Genomic DNA, 24863 nt, shown 5'->3' with positions numbered 1-24863 from the left:
AATGTGGCCCTGTTTAAAGGTCTTACTCACATCGGCTGCGGAGAGCGTGATGTCCGGAACAGCTGATGCTCTCATGCATGTTTCAGTGTTACTTGCCTCGAAGCAAGTATAGAAGTAATTTATCTCGACTGGTAGGCTCGTGTCACTGGTCAGCTCTCGGCTGTGCTTCCTTTGTAGTCTATAATAGTTTGCAAGCCGTGCCGCTCTTGCTGCTGGTGATTCTCTGGTCCACCTCTACACAGACGACACCATTCTGTATGCTTCTGGCCCTTCTTTGGACACTGTGCAAGTGTGGCCTCCAACTGCTCTTAAAGGCAAGTAAAACTAATGCTCTTCAACCGATCGCTGCCCGCACCTGTCCACCCGTCCAGCATCACTACTCTGGACGGTTTTGACCTAGAATATGTGGACAACTACAAATACCTAGGTGTCTGGTTAGACTCTAAACTCTCCTTCTAGACCCACATTAAGCATCTCCAATACAAAATTAGAATCAGCTTCCTATTTCGCAAACAAAGCATCCTTCACTCATGCTGCCAAACACACCCTCGTAAAACTGACTATCCTACCGTTCCTCGACTTCGGCGATGTCATTTATAAAATAGCCTCCAACACTCTACTCAGCAAATTGGATGCAGTCTATCATAGTGCCATCTGTTTTGTCACCAAAGCCCCATATACTACCCACCACTGCGATCTGTATGCACTCGTTGGCTGGCCCTCGCTTCATATTCGTTGCCAAACCCACTAGCTCCAGGTCATCTACAAGACTTTGCTAGGTAAAACCCCACCGTTCACTGGTCACCATAGCAGCACCCACCCGCAGCACGCGCTCCAGCAGGTATATTTCACTGGTCATCCCCAAAGCCAATTCTTTCTTTGGCCGCCTTTCCTTCCAGTTCTCTGCTGCCAATGACTGGAACAAACTGCAAAAATCACTGAAGCTGGAGACGTATATTTCCCTCTCTAACTTTAAGCATCAACTGTCAGAGCAGCTTACTGTACATGTAAATAAATAGCTGTACCTGTACCCAGCCCATCTGTAAATAGCACACCCAACTACCTCATCCTCATATTGTTATTTTTTACTCTTTTGCACCCCAGTATCTCTACTTGCACATCACCATCTGCACATCTATCACTCCAGTGTTAATGCTAAATTGTAATTATTTTGCCACTATTGCCTATTTATTGCCTTACCTCCCTAATCTTACAACATTTGCACACACTGTACATAGATTTTTCTATTGTGTTATTGACTGTACATTTGTTTATTCCATGTGTAACTCTGTGTTGTTGTTTGTGTCACACTGCTTTGCTTTATCTTGGCCAGGTCACAGTTGTTAATGAGAACTTGTTCTCAACTAGCCTACCTGGTTAAATAAAGGTGAAATAAAGTTTAAATAAATAAAAATCCCGGAACATATTCCAGTCTGTGATAGCAAAACAGTCCTGTAGCTTAGCATCTGCTTCATATGACCACTTATTTATTGACCGAGTCACTGGTGCTTCCTGCTTAAATAATTGCTTGTAAGCAGGAATCAGTAGAATAGAATTATGGTAAAATGTTCCAAATGAAGGGCGAGGAAGAGCTTTGTAAGCGTCTCTGTGAGTGGAGTGAAGGTGGTCTAGAGTTGTTTTCCCTCTGGTTTCATATTTAACATGCTGGTAGAAATGAGGTAAAACGGATTTAAGTTTCCCTGCACTAGTCCCCGGCCACTAGAAGCACCGCCTCTAGATGAGCGTTTTCCTCATTGCTTATGGCTCATTGAGTGCGGTCTTAGTGCCAGCATCAGTTTGTGGTGATAAATAGACAGCTACGAAGAATATAGATGAAAACTCTATTAACATTTTCACTGTGCATTCTGTCATCTTCTAAGGAGCGAGAGAGACTTCTATTTTACCTCAAGTCACCCCCGGTGCTGGGCACATGCAGTGCTAGCAGTACTATCAATTCTCCATATTTTCTCTCTATACTTCTTTTGTTTTTCTTGGACGAGTGTGCTTTGTGCTCCTCTGCAGTAACTCAGACAACAGCTACTTGAACAAAGAGCAATCATGTTCAAAACCACAGACTGTACTGTAGCCGATCGAAGCTTGTACAAACTTACAGAAAGGCACCTTCCTTAACTTCGCAAATTCTGTTGTTTTCTCTTTTCAATTACTTTCCTTTGAAAAGTCAATGAGCATCTTTATTGTTGAGCTGGAGCTATATACATTCCTTTGAAGGAGTGAATTTCAATTTTCAATATCAATCCAGGCTGCAAGTTATATCGGTAGCAAAAACACTGTCTCTGAATGTCAACAAAAGGTGCCTCATGAAAACACACTGGAGCACAAAAGCCTGTGGTGTTCTCTTTGTAATCACTCTGCAGGTGAATTGGCAGCTCAATAGCGAATAAATTAGTTTGGCCAATTTGAAAATGTAGAATATTTGTGCACAGTGGCTGCATCAGCGATCAGGAAACACTGACTTACTGAATCCAATTAGGATTCCAATTAAAGAGGCAGTGAGCAGTTGAAACAATGACAAAGCATGCTCCCCACCCCTGTTTTGGTAAAAAGCTGAGGGATGGGGCTGGGCTGTCTTGGCTGGAGACAGCCTAGCTCGGTAGGGCTAGGCTATCTCAAGCCGAACGCATACGCAGACTTGAAACCCAGAGTTGTCTGTATTGCGGTATGGCCAGTCATTTTGTGTCTACCTGTCCCTTCAAGGGACCTAGCTCATTCGTTAGAGTGATGGGTCTTAAAGATAATTGTTCTTTTCCCCTTACTCGCCCCCCTCTCCATGCCACCCTGCTGTGGCGCAACCAGTCCAAGTCTCTCTAGGTACTCATTGACTCGGGGGCCGATGTAAGTCTCACGTCTGTTACCCTGGTGTCCGAGCTGGGCATCCCCATTCAACCCCTCTCCATTCCCATAGGTGTTAGTGCACTGGACGGGCGCTCTATAGGCCGGGTCACCCACTAGACCACCCCCGTCAAGCTACGAGTATCAGGGAACCACAGCGAGATGATCCAATTCCTGCTTGTTGAGTCTCCGCAGGTTCCCGTGGTATTGGGATTGTCTTGGCTCCAGCGACACAATCCCTCCAATGACTGGGCTATTGGTGCCATCGTGGGCTGGAGCCCGTCCTGCCACACTCATTGCCTGAAGTCAGCTCTGTCTGCTCCGGGTCGTCTTCCTGGGGACTTGCCCCAGACCTGTCTGCCCGCTCTGCAGAGAACCAGGACCTCCAGGAAGGTTTCAGTAAGGCCTGAGCCACTTTGCTTCCGCAGCACCCACCGGTATCCAAGAAGGTCAAGCCTGAGGCACTGGTACGCCACTATAGTGCCGCGGCTACACCTCCGGAAGACAAAAACCTCCCCCCCCCCGCTCCAAGATCATTAGCCCCTCTGCTCTTTGTCCTCTGTTGCTCCGCACCCTCCGTATTTTTCCTACCTTTTCTGTGTCTACAATCAAAACCATGTCCGACTGCCCCTTGTCTTCTGTTTCTAGGCTCATCCCTCCCCCCGTGTCATCGATGGCCAGCCACCATACATGGTGAGAAGCCTCCTGAGGGTTCCACCACGTGGCAAGGGTTTCCAGTATCTGGTTGACTGGGAGGGTTATGGCCCGGAGGAGAGGTGCTGGGTTCCCGTTAAAGACATTTTGGACTCATCGCCCTCATCGCGACTTTCACCACCGGCACCCAAGTCAACCAGGTATCCACCCAGGTGGAACGCCAGGTGGCGTCCCTAGAGGGGGGGGGGGGATATTGTCATGCCCTAATCTGTTTCACCTGTCCTTGTGCTTGTCTCCACCCCTCCAGGTGTCGCCCATCTTCCCCACTTATCCTCTGGGTTTTTATACCTGTGTTTTCTGTCTGTCTGTGCCAGTTCATCAAGCTTACCAATGTTTGTCCTGTCCGCTCCTGTCTTTCCCCAGCCTCTCTTTTCTCGTCCTCCTGGTTTTTGACCATTGCCTGTGCTGACCCTGTACCGGCCCGCCTGACCACTCTGCCTGAGCCTGCCTGCCGTCCTGTGTCTTTGCTCCACCTCTGGATTACTGAACTCTGCCTGTCAATGACCCTGAGCCTAACTGTTGTCCTGTACCTTTGCTCCTACTCTGGATTATCAACCCCTGCCTGCCTTGACCTGTCGTTTGCCTGCCCCTGTTTCAATAAACATTTTTCTTCACACAGTCTGTACTTGAGTCTTAACTTGATAACTGATAGCTTTAATAGTAGTGCTGCATGTAATCAGGAAGTAAGATTAGGTAAGGTTATAGGATAGTAGAGGACAAGGTTTGCAGGTCCCTCTTGTCTGATAGGACAAGGACCTCGAAAGGCTAATAACTTGAAGCTATCTAGCCTCAGCAATAATGTGGCTTCTATGGTCGACGCATGTAATAATCAATTAATCACTCCATGAAACAATCGTCTAATTGCTCTTTGTTGCAGAGGAATTACATAATGTGGCGTGTCGAACGCTAAGCCAACAACACATAGTGATCATAGTGCGGGGGGTGGGAGTACGTATAGATGTGTGTTTGTGTGTGTGTAGGGCAGGGCAGGGGGAAGATGGAAGCTAGAGATACAGCGGACCACCCAACAATCTGACATCCACATCCAACCTGACCAATCCTCAGACAGGCTTTTCAGTTGACAGATGCTATTGTCTAGAGAATCCTGTCATTTGTTAAAATGAATCTGGGGAAAATTCAAGGATATGGACCATACGCTCTTATGCGGTTGGCTAGTTAGACGGATGACTATGAACGATGACTAAGTCAACCAGCTCACTAGGTTGCCTTCATTGGTTAGAGTTAGGGATAAGCCACATCCCTAAATTCGTTTCAGATATCTGCGTAATTCTCCTAAGTAATGCCAAGTCATTTAAAAAAGATGTATTATGAAACATTACAAACATTACCTCAGGCTATAGAGCACGGTTCCATCTGGATGGAGTCGAATCATTCTGTTTTTCACTGTGACACCATGGACAAAAGACTTCTTGTCATTTAGGAAGTAGGTGTCTGGGACCCACAGCTGATCCGCTACCCGGTTATCCAGGGTGAGATTGAGGGGAATCTCCGAGTAGGATAACCGCTTGTCTCGCCAAGCTTGCTGGAAATACATAGTCAATGTATAGTCCTGGAGGTGAGAGAGAGAGAGAGAGAGAGAGAGAGAGAGAATATTATATAATATTATATACATATAGATTACTGGGGCCCAGGGATCAGGATGTTAACTCTAGATCCCATTTGACTAAATGTGTTCAAAGATCTTCCCACTACCTTTCAGATCACTTTCAATATTAGATGATGTTAACTTGAAAGCAGAGGGATCATGTCAGGTAAAGGGTGACTAAGTGGTTCAGGGAGGAGAGAGAGGGAGGAGTGAGAGGGAGAGAGAGAGAGAGGAGAGGGGAAAGAGAGAGGAAGAAGAGAGTGGGAGGAGAGTGTGTGTATGAACCAGGGGAGAATCATTCAAGTTAACTCAACATGAGTTTGTGGCCTGTGACCATGACTCTTTGACAGAATTCTAGACCTCTCTGTGACCCTCAAAACATTTATTTTGGCAATAAATTAATATTGGTTTTCAAAGTAAAAATCATATGTCCTCGGTTGCAACACTCACTACCGAGTTTCAAACGGCCTCTAGAAGCAACGTCAGCACTATGGTATGTGTATTGTACATCTGTGTACTGTAGATATATAGCATCATCAACAAGTTTAATAGAAAAACAAGCTATAAAATATGACCCCACATCATATATACTGACTACTTCAGGTTTTTAACATCCTCAGTAACTTAGCCTGGTCCTGACTCCTCATAAGCAAGTTTATTGACTTATGAGTTAATGCAAATGACTAACAATATTCTCCATTAAAACGACATTTGACAAAATTAGAGCTGAAGAGCCCTTTGCATTTCAGCTGAATAATCATGTGGGGTTAGTCAAGGAGCATTGCAAAATTGTCAGAGTGAATTTGGAACAAACCAACACCCTGCTCCTGTCACGCTAACAATAAGAAGCACAGCAATCCATCCATCCATGAAAAATAAACTTGGGGAGACTTGCTGTCTCGGGGCACTTTTGTCACGACTGGCTCATCTTCTCCCAACACAGGATCTCAGGCCGAGCATTCATTTTCCATATGCCTGTTGGTTGCGAATATGATGACATCTCTATATCTACTGGGCTAAACGGACTGACTGGGAAGGGGGGCTTGAAAGCAAAGATTGTGCCAGTGAGCTATCGTCACGTGACTCACGCCCAGTATTTCCCTCCATTTCTCCCCACATTAACTCAGTGTTTTGCTGCAAAGTTTGTTCCTAACATGTTTGCTGCCATAACTATGTTATCGCTAGTCCTGTAAAACATTGTGTATTGTAACATTGAAAGAACAAATGAGTCTGGGTATCATTATCATAGTTTTTTTATGTTTGTCATTCCTTTTCCCGGTTAATGTTTTCATTGTTTATCGTAAATCCCCTATTTATATTGAGTAACGTGTTCATTGTTGGTCATTGTTATGTCAATTGAGCAATAGTATTGCATTCGAGGTGTGTTAACACTGTCTATTTAAAATACTAAAACGGGGCCAAACTAACCAGTCAGCCTGGACCTATATTATCACGGGGCCAAACTAACCAGTCAGCCTGGACCTATATTATCACAAGGCCAAACTAACCAGTCAGCCTGGTCCTATATTAACAAGGGGCCAAACTAACCAGTCAGCCTGGTCCTATATTAACAAGGGGCCAAACTAACCAGTCAGCCTGGTCCTATATTAACAAGGGGCCAAACTAGCAGGTCAGCCTGGATCTATTTAACAAGGGGCCAAACTAACCAGTCAGCCTGGTACTATATTTACAAGGGGCCAAACTAACCAGTCAGCCTGGTCCTATATTAACAAGGGGCCAAACTAACCAGTCTCCCCGGTCCTATATTAACAAGGGGCCAAACTAACCGGTCTGCCCGGTCCTATATTAATAAGGGGCCAAACTAACCAGTCAGCCCGGTCATGGGCCAAAGGTAAGTAAGGGCACAAGAAATGGAGACACTGGTGTGTCTGCTGATGGCTGGTGGCGGTTGAGGATAACATACAATACTGTACTAAACAGGCCACTGCACGTGCAGCCTTCCAACACTTGAGATAAATCCCAGTTGATCAGACATTATGTAGTTTGTGAAGACTCCATGGCAGCAAAGCCCAGCACACGTTGTTAGGCACGCGAGTGAACGCAGCGAGCGATATTACATTTCCCTCTCCACTCATCAATACACACTAGCATCTAATCAAATCAAATGTTATTTGTCACATGCGCCGAATACAACAGTGAAATGCTTACTTACAAGCTTTTAACCAACAATGCAGTTTTAAGAAAGATAAGTGTTAATAAAAAATTACAAATAACAAATAATTAAAGAGCAGCAGTAAAATAACAGTAGCAAGGCTCTATACAGGGGGTACCGGTACAGAGTCAATGTGGGGGGCAAAAGTCAGTTGAGGTACTGGAGGTAATATGTACGTAGGTAGAGTTAAAGTGACTATGCATAGATAATAAAAAGAGAGTAGCAACAGCATAAAATAGGGGGTGTGGGGGGACAATGCAAATGGTCCAGGTAGCCATTTGATTAGCAGTTCAGGAGTCTTATGGCTTGGGGATTGAAGCTGTTAAGCTGTTAAGAAGGCTTTTGCACGCGTACCGTGCGGTAGCAGAGAGAACAGTCTATGACTAGCGTGGCTGGAGTCTTTGCCAATTCCTCTGACACCGCCTGGTATAGAGGTTCTGGATAGCAGGAAGCTTGGCCCCAGTGATGTACTGGGCCGTACGCACTACCCTCTGTAGTGCCTTGCGGTCGGAGGCCGAGCTGTTGCCATACCAGGCAGTGATGCAACCAGTGCTCTTGATGGTGCAGCTGTAGAACTTTTTGAGGATCGGAGAACCAATGCCAAATCTTTTCAGTCTCCTGAGGGGGAATAGGCTTTGTCGTGACCTCTTCACGACTGTCTTGGTGTGTTTGTACCATGATAGTTTGTTAGTGATGTGGACACCAAGGAACTTGAAGCTCTCAACCTGCTCCACTACAGCCCTATTGATGAGAATGGGGACGTGCTCAGTCCTCCTTTTCCTGTAGTCCACAATCATCTCCTTTGTCTTGATCACGTTGAGGGAGAGGTTGTTGTCCTTGCACCACACGGCCAGGTCTCTGACCTCCTCCCTGTAGGCTGTCTCATCATTGTCTGTGATCAGGTCTACCACTGTTGTGTCATCGGCAAACTTAATGATGGTGTTTGAGTCGTGCTCTTTGCTATGATCTATTAAATATTAGGCATGGGGTTCTTCTCTCTTTCTGATGAGAAAGTCTCTTGAAGTATGAACTCTCACTTTTGGATTTGACTAGACTGATCTATCATATCAATCCGTCTGTGGTCCATGTACTCTACAGACAACACATCACAGTGAGATATTGTGAGACGAGCTATGTATAGGCTCTAGTGTCTGCACTGTACCACAGTACCATGTTCAGTGTTGCAATATTAGAAAAATAACTTGTTACCACATTATTAGTACTTTCTGTGAAGACCCTGCAATAGAAGTGATAGAAAATTGAATGAACAGGCATTGTGTGTTTGTGTGTGAAGCAGGTTGGATTAGAACAGCAGTATTCACATCATTATGACATCTTCTGCAATATGATTGAGGCTGGTGTGAGCTATTAGATAATCACTGTAGGCATTTCCTGCAATACACTGCATCTCTACACCCTACTTCACCCAGCTGTCAAAACTTTGGACAGACCCCACATTTGAATAAAGAGTGTATCATGGCTGTGGCTTGTTAGGCTGAGGGATAAAGAGTCCCCCTTGTCATCCCATTGCTGGTATTGTATGGAAACAGTGGTACCTGAGAGGGGAGGCTTGCTTGGCATGATGAACCAGATGATATCTCTCTAGAGGAGAGGAGTGTTATAGGCTCCATCTCTCTGGAGGAGAGGAGTGTTCTAGCCTCCATATCTCTGTAGGAGAGGAGTGTTATAGCCTCCATCTCTCTGGAGGAGTGTTATAGCCTCCAACTCTCTGAGGGAGAGGAGTGTTATAGCCTCCATCTTCCTGTAAGAGAGGAGTGTTATAGCCTCCATCTCTCTGGAGGAGAGGAGTGTTATAGCCTCCATCTCTCTGGAAGAGAGGAGTGTTATAGCCGCCATCTCTCTGGAGGAGAGGAGTGTTATAGCCTCCATCTCTCTGGAGGAGAGGAGTGTTATAGCCTCCATCTTTCTGTAAGAGAGGAGTGTTATAGCCATCTCTCTGGAGGAGACCAGTGTTATAGCCTCCATCTCTCTGGAGGAAAGGAGTGTTATAGCCTCCATCTCTCTGGAGGAGTGTTATAGGCGGAAGACTGCACTAGCATCGAATAGTCCCCACGATATGCAACTTTTCAGGGAAGTCAGGGACCAATACACACAGTCAGTCAGGAAAGCAAAGACTAGCTTTTTCAAACAGAAATTTGCATTCTGTAGCTCTAACTCCAAAAAGTTTTGGGACGCTGTAAAATCCATGGAGAATAAGAGCTCCTCCTCCCAGCTGCCCATTGCACTGAGGCTAGGTAAGACCATCACCACCGATAAATCTATGATATCCGAGAATTACACTTTCCTCCTGGCTACTCCAACCCCGGCCAACAGCTCCGCACCCCCCGCATCTACTTGCCCAAGCCTTCTCCTTCATCCAAATCCAAATCCAGATAGCAGATGTTCTGAAAGAGCTGCAAAACCTGGACCCGTAAAAATCAGGTGGGCTAGACAATCTGGAACCCCTAAAATTACCTGCCGCCATTGTGGCAACCCCTATTACCAGTCTGTTCAACTTCTCTTTCGTATCGTCCGAGATCCCTAAAGATTGGAAAGCTGCTGCGGTCATCCCGCTTTATAAAGGGTGTGACACTCTAGACCCAAACTGTTATAGACCTATATCCATCCTGCCCTGCCTTTCTAAAGTCTTCGAAAGCCAAGTTAATAAACAGATCACTGACCATTTCGAATCCCACCGTACCTTCTCCGTCACGGGTGCACCTCGGTCACGCTCAAGGTACTAAACGATATCATAACCGCCATCGATAAAAGACAGTACTGTGCAGCTGTCTTCATCGACCTGGCCAAGGCTTTCGACTCTGTCAATCACTGTATTCTTATCGGCAGACTCAAAAGGCTTAGTTTATCAAATGACTGCCTCGCCTGGTTCACCAACTACTTCTCAGACAGAGTACAGTGTGTCAAATCAGAGGGCCTGTTGTCTGGACCTCTGGCAGTCTGGGGGTGCCACAGGGTTCAATCCTCGGGCCAACTATTTTTTTCTGTATATATCAACGATGTCGCTCTTGCTGCGGGTGATTCCCTATTCTGTATACATCTGGCCCTGCCTTGGACACGGTGTTAACTAACCTCCAAACAAGCTTCAATGCCATACAACACTCCTTCCGTGGCCTCCAACTGCTCTTGAGCGCTAGTAAAACCAAATGCATGTTCTTCAAACGTTCGCTGTCCTCACCCGCCCGCTCGACTAGCATCACTACTCTGGATTGTTCTAACTTAGAATATGTGGACAACTACAAATACATAGGAGTCTGGCTAGACTGTAAACTCTCCGTTCAGACTCATTTTAAACATCTCCAATACAAAATTAAATCTAGAATCGGCTTCCTATTTCGCAACAATGCCTCCTTCAATCACGCCGCCACACATACCCTCGTAAAACTGACTATACTACCGATCTTTGACTTCGGCAAAATAGCTTCCAATACTCTACTCAGCAAACTGGATGCAGTCTATCACAGTGCCATCCGTTTTGTTACCAAAGCCCCTTATACCACCCACCGCTGCGACCTGTATGCTCCAGTCGTCTGGCCCTCTCTACATATTCATCACCAGACCCACTGGCTCCAGGTCATCTATAAGTCGATGCTAGGTAAAGCTCTGCCTTATCTCAGCTCACTGGTCACAATAACAACACCCACCCGTAGCACGCGCTCTAGCAGGTATATCTCACTGGTCATCCCCAAAGCCAACATGTCCTTTGGCTGCCTTTCCTTCCAGTTCTCTGCTGCCAATGACTGGAACGAATTGTAAAAATCGCTGAAGCTGGAGACTTATATTTCCCCCACTAACTTTAAACATCACCTATCTGAGCAGCTTACTGATCGCTGCAGCTGTACATAGTCCATCTGTAAATAGTCCACCCAATCTACCTACCTCATCCCCATATTGTTTTTTATTTACTTTTCTGCTCTTTTGCACACCAGCATTTCTACTTGCACATCATCATCTGCTCATCTATCACTCCAGTGTTAATTTGCTAAATTGTAATTACTCCTTTTTACGCAAATTACGCCATTTGCACACTGTATATAGACGTTCTTTTTTTTCTATTGTGTTACTGACTGTACGCTTGTTTATTCCATGTGTAACTGTGTTGTTGTTTGTGTCGCACTGCTTTGCTTTATCTCGACCAGGTCGTAGTTGTAAATGAGAACTTGTTCTCAACTAACCTACCTGGTTAAATAAAGGTGAATTTTTTTAAAAATTATAAATAAATAGCCTCCATCTCTCTACAGGAGAGGAGTGTTATAGCCTCCATCCCTCTAGAGGAAAGGAGTGTTATAGCCTCCATCCCTCTAGAGGAGACGAGTGTTATAGCCTCCATCCCTCTAGAGGAGACAAGTGTTATAGCCTCCATCCCTCTAGAGGAGAGGAGTGTTATAGCCATCCCTCTAGAGGAGAGGAGTGTTATAGCCTCCATCCCTCTAGAGGAGTGTTATAGCCTCCATCCCTCTAGAGGAGAGGAGTGTTATAGCCTCCATCCCTCTAGAGGAGTGTTATAGCCTCCATCCCTCTGGGGGAGTGTTATGTTATAGCCTCCATCTCTCTAGAGGAGAGGAGTGTTATAGCCTCCATCCCTCTAGAGGAGTGTTATAGCCTCCTTCCCTCTGGAGGAAAGGAGTGTTATAGCCTCCATCTCTCCTGAGGAGACGAGTGTTATAGCCTCCATCCCTCTAGAGGAGACGAGTGTTATAGTCTCCATCCCTCTGGAGGAAAGGAGTGTTATAGCCTCCATCCCTCTGGAGGAGTGTTATAGCCTCCATCCCTCTGGGGGAGTGTTATGTTATAGCCTCCATCTCTCTAGAGGAGAGGAGTGTTATAGCCTCCATGCCTCTAGAGGAGTGTTATAGCCTCCTTCCCTCTGGAGGAAAGGAGTGTTATAGCCTCCATCTCTCCTGAGGAGACGAGTGTTATAGCCTCCATCCCTCTAGAGGAGACGAGTGTTATAGTCTCCATCCCTCTAGAGGAGAGGAGTGTTATAGCCTCCATCTCTCTGGAGGAGAGGAGTTTTATATATTTTATTTATGTGAGCTGGGCTTCCTGTGATGAAGACAATTATAGTCTCCAGACTCCCTCGCAGCTGTTGGCTTTGTATTGAAAAATATCTTTAACAGATGTCCAATGGTTCAGTGTGGCCCTTACCGCGGTCTTAAAACCAAACTTCCTCACCTTCAAGAGTATGAGTATGCAATATGAAGTTTGAAACCTGAAGATCTTTTTAATTTCTACCTTTTTAAAGTTTCCCCAAAAATGTATTTCTCCTCTCAGACTCAAGTGCTTCAGGCCTAACATGCTGACCACAACGCTCTCGTCACGTGCGCCTGCATTGCCAGGCGCTAAAATAGAACTTGTTTGACACGCTGCATGTCCCGCCTCTCCCATCTCCTCATTGGTTTTTAGGAGCATATACCCACCTGGGTGATTGAAAGATGAACTGAGGTCCACACTCCAGTCCAGTTGGTGGTGGTAATGCACCTTAAAGTTGGTTGCCAACCGCCATATAAAGTCCAAAGAAGAAGAAGAAGCCTGAAGGAGGAGAGATTACTAGAAACAAACTCTGTTTACCCTTTTATCTGTGGATTAATTGTAGTGGACCTTGTGCATTTCAGGTAAAATAACAACCCAATGTTTATATACCAGGACAAATTAGCTAGCAACAGCAAGCTAACTAGCTAAATTGCCATACATGTTTAATGCTTTTCGACCTGTCCCCAAATGAATATAGTTGGTTCGAAGTTCGTTAAGATATTTCAATTTGCATGTCCTGATCGCGTCTGTTGTGGGTGAACAAAATCAACACGCAAGCGCAAGTGCATATGCTGTCTGCGGGCGGTCTTCACAGAGTGCTAACTGAAGAGACACGTAGGGACACGGGCCAGAACCCAATACCTACAGACTGCTGCTCAATTAGAAATGTTCACTCAGCTGCTGACAGGAAAGTTTTCATTACAAATACTATTATAGTTGTGCCGGTTGGCGCGAGCGACTATGGCATCTATTGGTTGAAGCTCAATGTTAAATAATAATCTCCTTACCATCATGTCTAAACCAATATAACACCAACGACAATGAAACTGTGCAAATCATCTTGATTGGAGCGTCACAACACACTCCCCACCTCTTGTCATGATCAGTGCTTGACTTGGGCCGGGGCTGTCTGGAGCGCCATACCGGCATCTCATCTCCTTTATAAAACAAAGTGGCCTATCACCTGCCCTGATTCACACACAGCAAAAAAAAGGTTGATCGAATTGGATTTAAGGCCAGATCTGCATTGAATAGCAATGGAGAGTGTGCATTCATATCCTGATTATGCTTTGTTCAAGATTATTTGACACTAGTCTGTGAATTCGGTGTCTCCATGGCAGTAGACTGTTGGAGTTTGAGATTGCACAGATAAGAATGCGCCACCCTGAATGCGCAGAATGCGCCATTCCAAGTTGTCAAATGAGGGTTCTTATGGTCATGAAAATCGTGGAAAAGTCATGGATTTGTATTATTGTGTTTTCCTTTTTAAATATATTATCAATCACATAAAAATCTACATATGAGCCATGATCAGAATTAGGTCTACCCTTCATTGAGAGATATTTCAGCATTAGGTAGCCTGTACAATAATGATAGACTAACTAAGTAGACAATTTAAACCATAACTAGCCATGCTACAAGCTATCTCGCTAGTTAACCTTTTAACTACAGGCCTAAAAATGAATGTTATTGACTAATTTTTGCCTTTCCACCAGCACTATTGAAAAATTACATCTGACACCGTTATTTTAAAGCAGGTATTCCACTTATTAAACTGTAGACTATGTAATTCCGATAACTTTCTTCTAGGAATAGCCTAATTGGCAAATAGTTTCCATTCTGTGCATGAATATTTTGCCTTGTAAGGTTATAGATAAACATGCCTTAGTTAGCTGCCTTGCTTTAAAGTAGCTTACCTTATCAAGTGTATCCCTGATTCATTGAATGAAGGAATAATTATATAAAGACAAAAGTATTTGGTTGTGATGTTGCAATATTTTATATCAAGGGTGGCCAATGATTCTCCAGGAGAGCTATTGGGAGTGCAGGCTTTTGTTCCAGCCCCACTCTAATACACACCATTGTAGCCTAAACATCAGCTGCTCAACAGGACTTTGATAGGCAGACTCGGGTGTGGTTCAGGGCTGGATCAAATTGCTTTGGTTTTTGCCCAAGCACTTCACGGCTGACTAAAATCATCAAAGTTTGATGATGAGTTGGTCATTTGAATCAGCTGTGGTTATTTGAATCAGCAACAACCAAATCATGCACCCCGGGGGGCGGGACCGAATTTGGGAAACCCTGGTCTAATGAACCCACATGAAAAAAGATATCTCCTGCACCTCTTTCATCCCAAATCAAGCACTGAGTACGCTTCCTCCTCTGTCAACACATCAACTGTTTAAAAGAAGTAAACGTTCAATCAGTGAATGAACCAAAAAGGGACATTTTGACCATTCTCTTTCATGTATAGTTTTTGACACCCCCTCCCTTTCCCGAGATACACCCCCTCCCTTTCCCGACATACACCCCCTCCCTTTCCCGACATACACCCCCTCCCTTTCCCGACATACACCCCCTCCCTTTCCAGACATACACCCCCTCCCTTTCCCAACATACACCCCCTCCCTTTCCCGACATACACCCCCTCCCTTTCCCGACATACACCCCCTCCCTTTCCCGACATACACCCCCTCCCTTTCCCGACATACACCCCCTCCCTTTCCCGACATACCCCCCCACCCTTTCCCGACATACACCCCCTCCCTTTCCCGACATACTCCCCCTCCCTTTCGCGAGATATACCCCTCCCTTTCCCGACATACACCCCCTCCCTTTCCCGAGATACACCCCCTCCCTTTCCCGACATACACCCCCTCCCTTTCCCGAGATACACACACATTGGAGCGCACAAGCACGGTGTGTGCTTATTTAATTTATTAGGTTTCTCTTAAAAGAGACTTTGGGTTGGTTGGGCATTGTTGAGTGGCAATGGACAGCGAGTGTGATATGTAATAGTACTAGTCCGCGTGTCTTTCTACTACGGAGGAGAGAATGGTAGAAGGACCCACTCTTAAACTCTCCATTAAGATGTCGTTGCCCTCATCTGTTAGATGCATGCCATCCCTACGGTATCCCTGCAGGCTTTTTTGTTCAAGCCCAGAGCTACCTCACCTGATTCTACTACTCAGCTGTTCATCGAGACCTCAGCTGTTCATCGAGACCTCAGCTGTTCATCGAGACCATGAATAGTACAATCAGGTGTGGTAGAACTGGGCTTGAACAAGAAAGCATTCATAACCCTGTAGCTCTTCAAGAGCACTTGTGGTCATCCCTGAATTGTATTTACAAAGTTTACTATGTCTGATGAATGTACGTTTGATTGTAAATTGTATATTTAAGCAATAAGGCCCAAAGGGATGTAGTACATGGCTTTGGTCTGAAGGTGAAAAAGAAAGGAAATTCATGAGCACCACATTGCATACTTCACCCATGATCTACCAAGGTTTTCCAGCACCACAAGGCCTACTCCACCCATGCTCTACCAAGGTTTTCCAGCACCACAAGGCCTACTCCACCCATGCTCTACCAAGGTTTTCCAGCACCACAAGGCCTACTTCACCCATGCTCTACCAAGGTTTTCCAGCACCACAAGGCCTACTCCACCCATGCTCTACCAAGGTTTTCCAGCACCACAAGGCCTACTTCACCCATGCTCTACCAAGGTTTTCCAGCACCACAAGGCCTACTCCACCCATGCTCTACCAAGGTTTTCCAGCGCACAGATTTGACCTACTACAGTACCTATGTTGGTCTATTGCACTTCCAACAATGTGTAGGTTGTATTAGGCCGTATGTTTTTATAGACATAGGCCTATTTTAAATGTGTATTATTGTTCTTATTGCCACAAAAAAAAATACAAATACACGCAACTTTAAGCTACACAGTCATTTGTCAGCGGTAATGCACTGTCAATTGATCAGCACAGCAATTTATAAAACAGGACCATGTTTGAAAAATAAGTGGTTCTGAGCTTATGTCAATTTTCCGCAGGTAAGCTAACGGTTCCAGAAATCAGCAATGCAGACAGGCTCTATAGACCTCTATATATATGAATGACTGTGTCCAACACACCCCCTACTGATGTAAAAATAGGTTATTCAAAATATGAATGTATTGTTAAAATAAAGATTCATGGATATACAGGTAAGGCATTACGACAAGACAAAACAACTCACTCAATCAAGCCTGGTAGTCTTGTAAGTATAAAAACCAAGCTTGCTTTCACATCATATAAAAGCTTGAAAAGGTAGTGGAATGGGGTAATGTCTGAGTGTGGGGTGGAAAGACTGCAATACTTTACCTTGTTTGCGGTACAAATCACATCAATGTGGGAGAACATCCTCTAAGAGCAAAAATTGGCTGTTTGAGGAGGTTTGAATCCTAAGCAACCTACATGCACATTGTTTGAAGTACAATAGACCATCATAGCTCCTGTACTTGGTCAAAGCTGTGTGCTAAAAACCCTTGGTAGAGCATGGGTGAAGTAGGTATTGTGGTAAATCGTGTGAATTATCTTTATTTTTAAGCTTCAGACCAATGCCTACTTCTCAATTAAAATGTAGGTTTTTTGTTTTAATATTCAACAGGGATTAATCAAGTCTCCACATGTATCATTGTATAACCCTGTTCCATATCGCCGCAAATTGTATTTCAGATACAGTAAGTCCTCTTTCCATGCTATTGCTGTGTTTTGTTTCTGTTGGACACGGAGATTGAAAACAACAATGACAACAACAAAAAATATTGTTGAGTAGGCCTGGCACGACTGTCCTCGTTGGGCCAAAAACGCTGCAGGCACAATTGGTTTATTAGACACAGCCTCGGGGGAGAGATGATGTCACTGTCTCCCCCCTTCCTTCATTTCTGTTTCTCTCTATCTCCTTCCCTCTCTCCTTTTATTTCTTCCCCATTTCTGTGACTTTCCATATCTATCTCAGTACAGAAACCTCTTGTGTCAAGCCACGTGCCTATGCTGAAGAAAATAAATCTTCTGACAATTTCACAGCAAGTATGTGAAGTCTGATCATTATTTCTTAATAAATAGGGAGTCACTGGAGCTACACTATCCATAAACTAGCTGGTGTTGGATCATGTTGGAAAGTGCTAGAAGGTTTTAAAGGGTTCATGATAAAAGCTGAATTGGAATATCTCACACTGCATGGCAACCAAAGCCTGGTGGTTTGTAAGACAAGGGGATTTTAATATGCTGGTATGTAAGACAGGGAGATTTTAATATGCTGGTATGTAAGACAGGGGGATTTTAATATGCTGTTATGTAAGACAGGGGGGGTTTAATATGCTGGTATGTAAGACAGGGGGGGGTTTAATATGCTGGTTTGTAAAACAGGGGGATTTTAATATGCTGGTATGTAAGACAGGGGGGTTTAATATGCTGGTATGTAAGACAGGGGGATTTTAATATGCTGGTATGTAAGACAGGGGGATTTTAATATGCTGGTTTGTAAGACAGGAGGATTTTAATATGCTGGTATGTAAAACAGGGGGATTTTAATATGCTGGTATGTAAGACAGGGGGATTTTAATATGCTGGTATGTAAGACAGGGGATTTTAATATGCTGGTATGTAAGACAAGGGGATTTTAATATGCTGGTATGTAAGACAGGGGGATTTTAATATGCTGGTATGTAAGACAGGGGGATTTTAATATGCTGGTTTGTAAGACAGGAGGATTTTAATATGCTGGTATGTAAGACAGGGGGATTTTAATATGCTGGTATGTAAGACAGGGGGATTTTAATATGCTGGTATGTAAGACAGGGGGATTTTAATATGCTGGTATGTAGACAGGGGGATTTTAATATGCTGGTATGTAAGACAGGGGGATTTTAATATGCTGGTTTGTAAAACAGGAGGATTTTAATATGCTGGTTTGTAAGACAGGAGGATTTTAATATGCTGGTTTGTAAGACAGGGGGGGTTTAATATGCTGGTATGTAAGACAGGGGGATTTTAATATGCTGGTATGTAAGACAGGGGGATTTTAATATGCTGGTATGTAAGACAGGGGGATTTTAATATGCTGGCATGTAAGACAGGGGGATTTTAATATGCTGGTATGTAAGACAGGGGGATTTTAATATGCTGGTATGTAAGACAGGGGGATTTTAATATGCTGGTATGTAAGACAGGAGGATTTTAATATGCTGGTATGTAAGACAGGAGGATTTTAATATGCTGGTTTGTAAGACAGGAGGATTTTTTATTGCCCAGCGACAGCCCCGAAACCTGAAGGATCTGGAGAAGGTCTTTATGGAGGAGTGGGCCAAAATCCCTGCTGCAGTGTGTGCAAACCTGGTCAAGAACTACAGGAAACGTATGATCTCTGTAATTGCAAACAAAGGTTTCTGTACCAAATATTAAGTTCTGCTTTTCTGATGTATCAAATACTTATGTCATGCAATAAAATGCAAATGAATTACTTAAAAATCATACAATGGGATCTTCTGGATTTTTGTTTTAGACTCCGTCTCTCACAGTTGAAGTGTACCTATGATAAAAATTACAGACCTCTACATGCTTTGTAAGTAGGAAAACCTGCACAATCGGCAGTGTATCAAATACTTGTTCTCCCCACTGTAGTTAGTGAGAAGATCCATCCTTCAACCAGATGTCCACAGAACGGTCTAATGTTAACTCACTTCAGTCAATGGAAAAGCTTTTAAAACAGGCACATCCCTTCACTACCTTACTCCATTCACACAGCCTAGCCTATACAGCAGCACTGCTGACTATCCTAAAAATAGACGACAGATTTATAACCATAGCCATATACCGTATGTCCACCCAGTCCCCTGGGATACTTGTGTCTGGGTATGTGTGGGATTCAGACTGTCTTTGAACAACAGCTTATCCACACTGCACAGAATATCTGCCATGGACTGCTATTTGTTGCCCCAATGCCCTGTGAAAAGAAACACAGTAAAAAATGCTGCAGGGTGAAGTGGAGAACCAACCATAACCAATCTCAACGTATAGAAATGTCAGTCTCAATGCAGCGCCATATATGTGTGTGTGTGTGTGTGTGTGTGTCATGTTCATTTGCAGGATGTTTCACTCTTCAGTTACTGAGAACCCGAGCAACAAAAGAGCATGTTCTGGTTGGATGATTGGATTTCCAGAGGGCATTATTCATCACTGAGCACTAAACCTCTTATTGGGGTCTGTCAGTTTTTTGTCTTTCACAGATGATTTCCTAAGTATAGCCTGTTGGAGAGTAGATGGCATTTCAGGAAGGCACAATCTCTCTAGGGCCTTTTTACTCCTTCATTATTTAGACATACACTGAGGGTACAAAACATTAAGAACACCTTTCTAATATTGAGCTCCACCCCCTTTTGTCTTCAGAACAACCTCCATTCGTCGCAGGCATGGACTCTACAAGGTGTCGAATGCGTTCCACAGGGATGATGGCTCATGTTGACTCAAATGCTTCCCAAGTTGGCTGCATGACATTTGGGTGGTGAACCATTCTTGATACACACGGGAAACTGTTGAGTGTGAAAAACCCAGCCGTGTTGCAGTTCTTGACACAAACCGGTACACCTGGCACCTACTACCATACCCCGTTCAAAAGCATTTAAATATTTTCTCTTGCCCATTCACCCTCTGAATAGCAAGGCTTAAAAATCCTTCTTTAACCATCTACACTGATTGAATTAATGTTTTGTGCACTCAGTGTAACATTCAGGGCTTTTAAAGGTGAATTTGACTGTTTGTGATTCCAGAGCACACGCCAATAGCTCTGCGGTTGGCACCAGTGCAGTTAACTGACTGTATGCAATTGATTTGATATGATTTGTGCATCTGCAGACCTTTTTTGTTTCCCAGAATGATGTTGACTTGAGTGGCAATTTATGTGAACAGGGAGGAATGAGAAATGGGGGTAAATGATTAGGGCTCTTTACACCAAGGGGAAGAGGGGAAGTTGTCATTTATGGACATCAGAATGTTAGCCAGCCTAACATTAGAGAAGAGCCTTTCTCTCCATGCTATTTCTCACACTAACTTGCCTCTCATCATCCTCGCTCACTCTGTGTGTGTGCGTGTGTGCGTGCGTGTGCGTGTGCGTGTGCGTGTGTAGCCTAAGTATCAGTGCAGCTGTGTGTATGGCTGAGTGTGGGTCTGTGTTGTGCGTTTCAGAGGGTTGTTCTGCCAAGCTTCTGCCTTTCCATAGCCTCCAAAGCTATAGACAGCTGTCCTCTGACTCCCACACACAGAAAATAATACTCTTAAGGAAACATAGCTGGGAGGCTGTGGAGGTCGGAGGAGCAGCCTTATTGCTATTCCAGTAGCGTAGCGAAAGCAAAACCCAATCTCATATTGTCAACAACGAGATAATGCAATACATTGACATTTATGGATCGATGTCAGGAGGCGAGTTATCATCATGGAAAAGGCCACCCTGCTGTTTCTGACCCACATTTCTCAGTCAGCATGGATCGGCCACTCTTGAGGCTTGCACATACATCCCTGAACAGGAACACCCTTGAAGAAGCAATAACTCCTCTCAGTTGGTGTGACTTACAGGAGAGGGTAGGAGGCTTCGCATCAGGGGGGGGTAATGACAAGTACAAGGAGAACCAAGGAGTCAGGTTATTTCTGAGAGATTGAATCTTTCCTCACAAGCACATTTCAAACCTACCTGGGACAAATCTAAAATCTAAAATCAGCTAATGATTAGGGACAAACTGTTGGTCTAGGTTTGCTGTCAAACCTAGATCTCATAAATACTGCAAACAGTGTTCAAATGAAACTCAAAGTAAGCGTCGTAATTACATTTACCCTAAAGATCCAACTTTCAATAATTGCATTCTTTTAAACGTTGCATTCTTCTCATATTATTCACCAGTGTGTGTGTGTGTGTGCGTGCGTGCGTGTGGGTGTGCTGGGCAGAGAATGACATCTGTCAGTCTTGATACTTTGGAGGGGATACACTTCAAAGTATGTGGTAGAGCAGAATTGGTGATTGGCAACATTTGACTCTGACTGAGATTATTTCAGAGGAAATAAAACTCAATTTATGCTCGCTTTTTACTGGCAAACTGTACTACAGAAAGGATATCAAATTGACTACCCCTCTCAAAACATCCAGTTCCCTGAATTCAATCCATGTGATAAACCCTGTTGTTCTCTTCCCATTTCTCTGTATATCCCACTGAATTCAATCTGGGATTGTACAGTGGGTATTTAAGATATGAGAGAGAGACACAGAGACAGAAAGAGAGAGACAGAGAGAGAGAGAGAGAGAGAGAGATAGAGAGACAGAGAAAGAGAGAGAAAGAGGGAGAAAGGCAGAAATCCGTCCTCTCCCATATGGAACAGCCCACATCCTCCTAGGAATGAAGTAAATGGAATAATGACAGGTGGATGATACGGGTGGGCATTGGGTAACCCTGACACACACCCACTAATCCTCCTCCCTCCACGCCTCCCTCCGTTTCCACCACCTTTTAGTTAGCTCCCTTAGCTGCTGTTTTCAACTTGCATAATTAAAACTAGGCAATTGTTTTGGGGATCAGCTTTAGCATACAGTGTCTTGCAAAAGTATTCATCCACCTTGGCGTTTTTCATATTTTGCTGCATTACAACCTGTAATTTAAATGGATTTTATTTGAATTTCATGTAATGGACATACACAAAATAGTCCAAATTGCTGAAGTGAAATTTAAAAAATGACTTATTTCAAAAAATTCTACAAAATAAAGAATGTAAAAGGTGTCCGTGCATATGTACCCTTTGCTAAGAAGCCCCCAAATAAGATCTGAAGCAACCAATTACCTTCAGAAGTCACATACTGTAATTAGTTAGATTGCACACATTTGGACTTTATTTAAGTGTCACATGATCTGTCACATGATCTCAGTATATATATATACACCTGTTCTGAAAGAACCCAGAGTCTGCAACACCACTAAACAAGGGGCACCACCAAGCAAGCGGCACCATGAAGACCAAGGAGCTCTCCAAACAGGTCAGGGACAAATTTGTGGGGAAGTACAGATCAGAGTTGGGTTAAAAAAAAATATCCAAAACTTTGAACATCCCACGGAGCACCATTAAATCCATTATTTAAAAAAAATAGAAAGAATATGGCCCCAAAACAAACCTGCGAAGAGAGGGCCGCACACCAAAACTCACGGACCAGGCAAGGAGGGCATTAATCAGAGAGGCAACAAAGAGACCAAAGATAACCCTGAAGGAGCTGCAAAGCTCCACAGCAGAGATTGGAGTATCTGTCCATAGAACCACTTTAAGCCGTACACTCCACAGTGGCCAGAAATAAGAGTGGCCAGAAAAAAGCCATTGCTTAAAGAAAAAAATAAGCAAAGATGGTTGGTGTTCGTCAAAAGGCATGGGGGAGACTCGGAAGGGTAGCTTAGTGGTTAGAGCGTTGGACTAGTAAACGGAAGGTTGCAAGTTTAAACCCCCGAGCTGACAAGGTACGAATCTGTCGTTCTGCCCCTGAACAGGCAGTTAACCCACTGTTCCTAGGCCGTCATTGAAAATAAGAATTTGTTCTTAACTGACTTGCCTAGTTAAATAAAGGTAAACAAATAAAAAATAAAAAACATATGGAAGAAGGTACTCTGGTCAGATGAGACTAAAATTGAGCTTTTTGCCCATCAAGGAAAACGCTATGTCTGGCGCAAACCCAACCATCATGCCACGGGGATGTTTTTCATTGGCAGGGACTGGGAAACTGGTCAGGGAAATCTGTTTCAGTCTTTCACAGATTTGAGACTGGGACGGAGGTTCTCCTTCCAGCAGGACAATGACCCTAAGAATACTGCTAAAGCAACACTCAAGTGGTTTAAGGGGAAATATTTAAATGTCTTGGAATGGCCTAGTCAAAGCCCAGACCTCAATCCAATTGCGAATCTGTGGTATGACTTAAAGATTGCTGTAAACCAGCGGAACCAATCCAACTTGTAGGAGCTGGAGCAGTTTTGCCTTGAAGAATGGGCAAGAACTTGAGTGGCTAGATGTGCCAAGCTTATAGAGACATACCCCAAAATACTTGCAACTGTAATTGCTGAAAAAGGTGTCTCTACAAAGTATTGACTTTGGGGGGGGGTGAATAGTTATCTACGCTCAAATTTTCAGTTTTTTTTTGTCTTATTTCTTGTTTGCTTCATAATAAAACATATTTTGCATCTTCAAAGTGGTAGGCATGTTGTGTAAATCAAATGATAAAAAAACCCACAAAAATCAATTTTAATTCAAGGTTGTCAGGCAACAAAATAGGAAAAATGTCAAGGAGGGTGAATACTTTCGCAAGCCACTGTAGCTACTGACCGCTTGGCCCAGAGAGCACCTAACTTCTTCTTTGGTTCATTTTCCTGTCTGCTTCCTCTTGAGGAAGAAAAAGACCAAATCAGGAACTTACAAATCAAATCAAATCAAATTATATTGGTCACATACACATGGTTAGCAGATGTTAATGCGGGTGTAGCGAAATGCTTATGCTTCTAGATCTGACAGTGCAGTCATATCTAACAGTTTCACAACATATACCCAAAAAACATGTACATCTAAGTAAGGAATGGATTAAGAATATATACACATATATGTCAGAGCAACATTGGACTAAGATACAGTGACATAGTATAGAATAGTCCTCTCACTGTCAACTGCGTTTATTTTCAGCAATGTTTAAAAATACATGTTTAAATATTTGTATGAACATGTCTTCTTGTGGTGAAGTAGAGGCGGACCAAAAAGCAGCGTGATTATATTGATTCATGTTTAATAACAAAAAGGATAAACACGAACACTACAAAACAACAAACAAGGAAAACCAAAAACAGCCCTGACTGGTGCAAACCACAGAGACAGGAACAATCACCCAAAAAAAAACAGTGAAACCCAGGCTACCTAAATATGGTTCCCAATCAGAGACAATGACTAACACCTGCCTCTGATTGAGAACCATATCAGGCCAGACATAGAAATAGACAAACAAGACATCCAACATAGAATGCCCACTCAGATCACACCCTGACCAACCAAAACATAGAAACATTCAGAGCAAACTATGGTCAGGGTGTGACAGAACATAACAAGATTCAACAACTGAGACATGAACTGAACAAGTTCCATAGACATGTGACTAACATAAATGGAATAATGTGTCCCTGAACAAAGGGGGGGTCAAAATCAAAAGTAACAGTCAGTATCTGGTGTGGCCACCAGCTGCATTAAGTACTGCAGTGCATCTCCTCCTCATGGACTGCACCGGATTTGCCAGTTCTTACTGTGAGATGTTACCCCACTCTTCTACCAAGGCACCTGCAAGTTCCCAGACATTTCTGGGGGGAATGGCCCTAACCATCACCCTCTGATCCAACAGGTCCCAGACATGCTCAATGGGATTGAGATCCGG

The 24863-nt window shown here is 43.9% G+C and overlaps 1 protein-coding gene across 1 annotated transcript in view; it reads right to left on the bottom strand.

The window, feature by feature from the left end:
• The window catches only part of LOC110533363 (gamma-aminobutyric acid receptor subunit beta-2), a 92138-nt gene that overhangs the window by 45326 nt on the left and 21949 nt on the right, over positions 1 to 24863 (bottom strand). The window contains exon 4 of the mRNA XM_021617491.2: positions 4914 to 5134. Within this exon, the coding sequence (XP_021473166.1) occupies positions 4914 to 5134 (221 nt within the window). The remainder of the gene's footprint in view (positions 1 to 4913; positions 5135 to 24863) is intronic.

Source organism: Oncorhynchus mykiss, chromosome 10, assembly GCF_013265735.2.
Source record: "Oncorhynchus mykiss isolate Arlee chromosome 10, USDA_OmykA_1.1, whole genome shotgun sequence".
NCBI classification, from domain to species: Eukaryota; Metazoa; Chordata; class Actinopteri; order Salmoniformes; family Salmonidae; genus Oncorhynchus; species Oncorhynchus mykiss.
The sequence above is the reverse complement of the archived record's forward strand: the minus strand, read 5'-3'. Positions and strand labels throughout refer to the sequence as shown.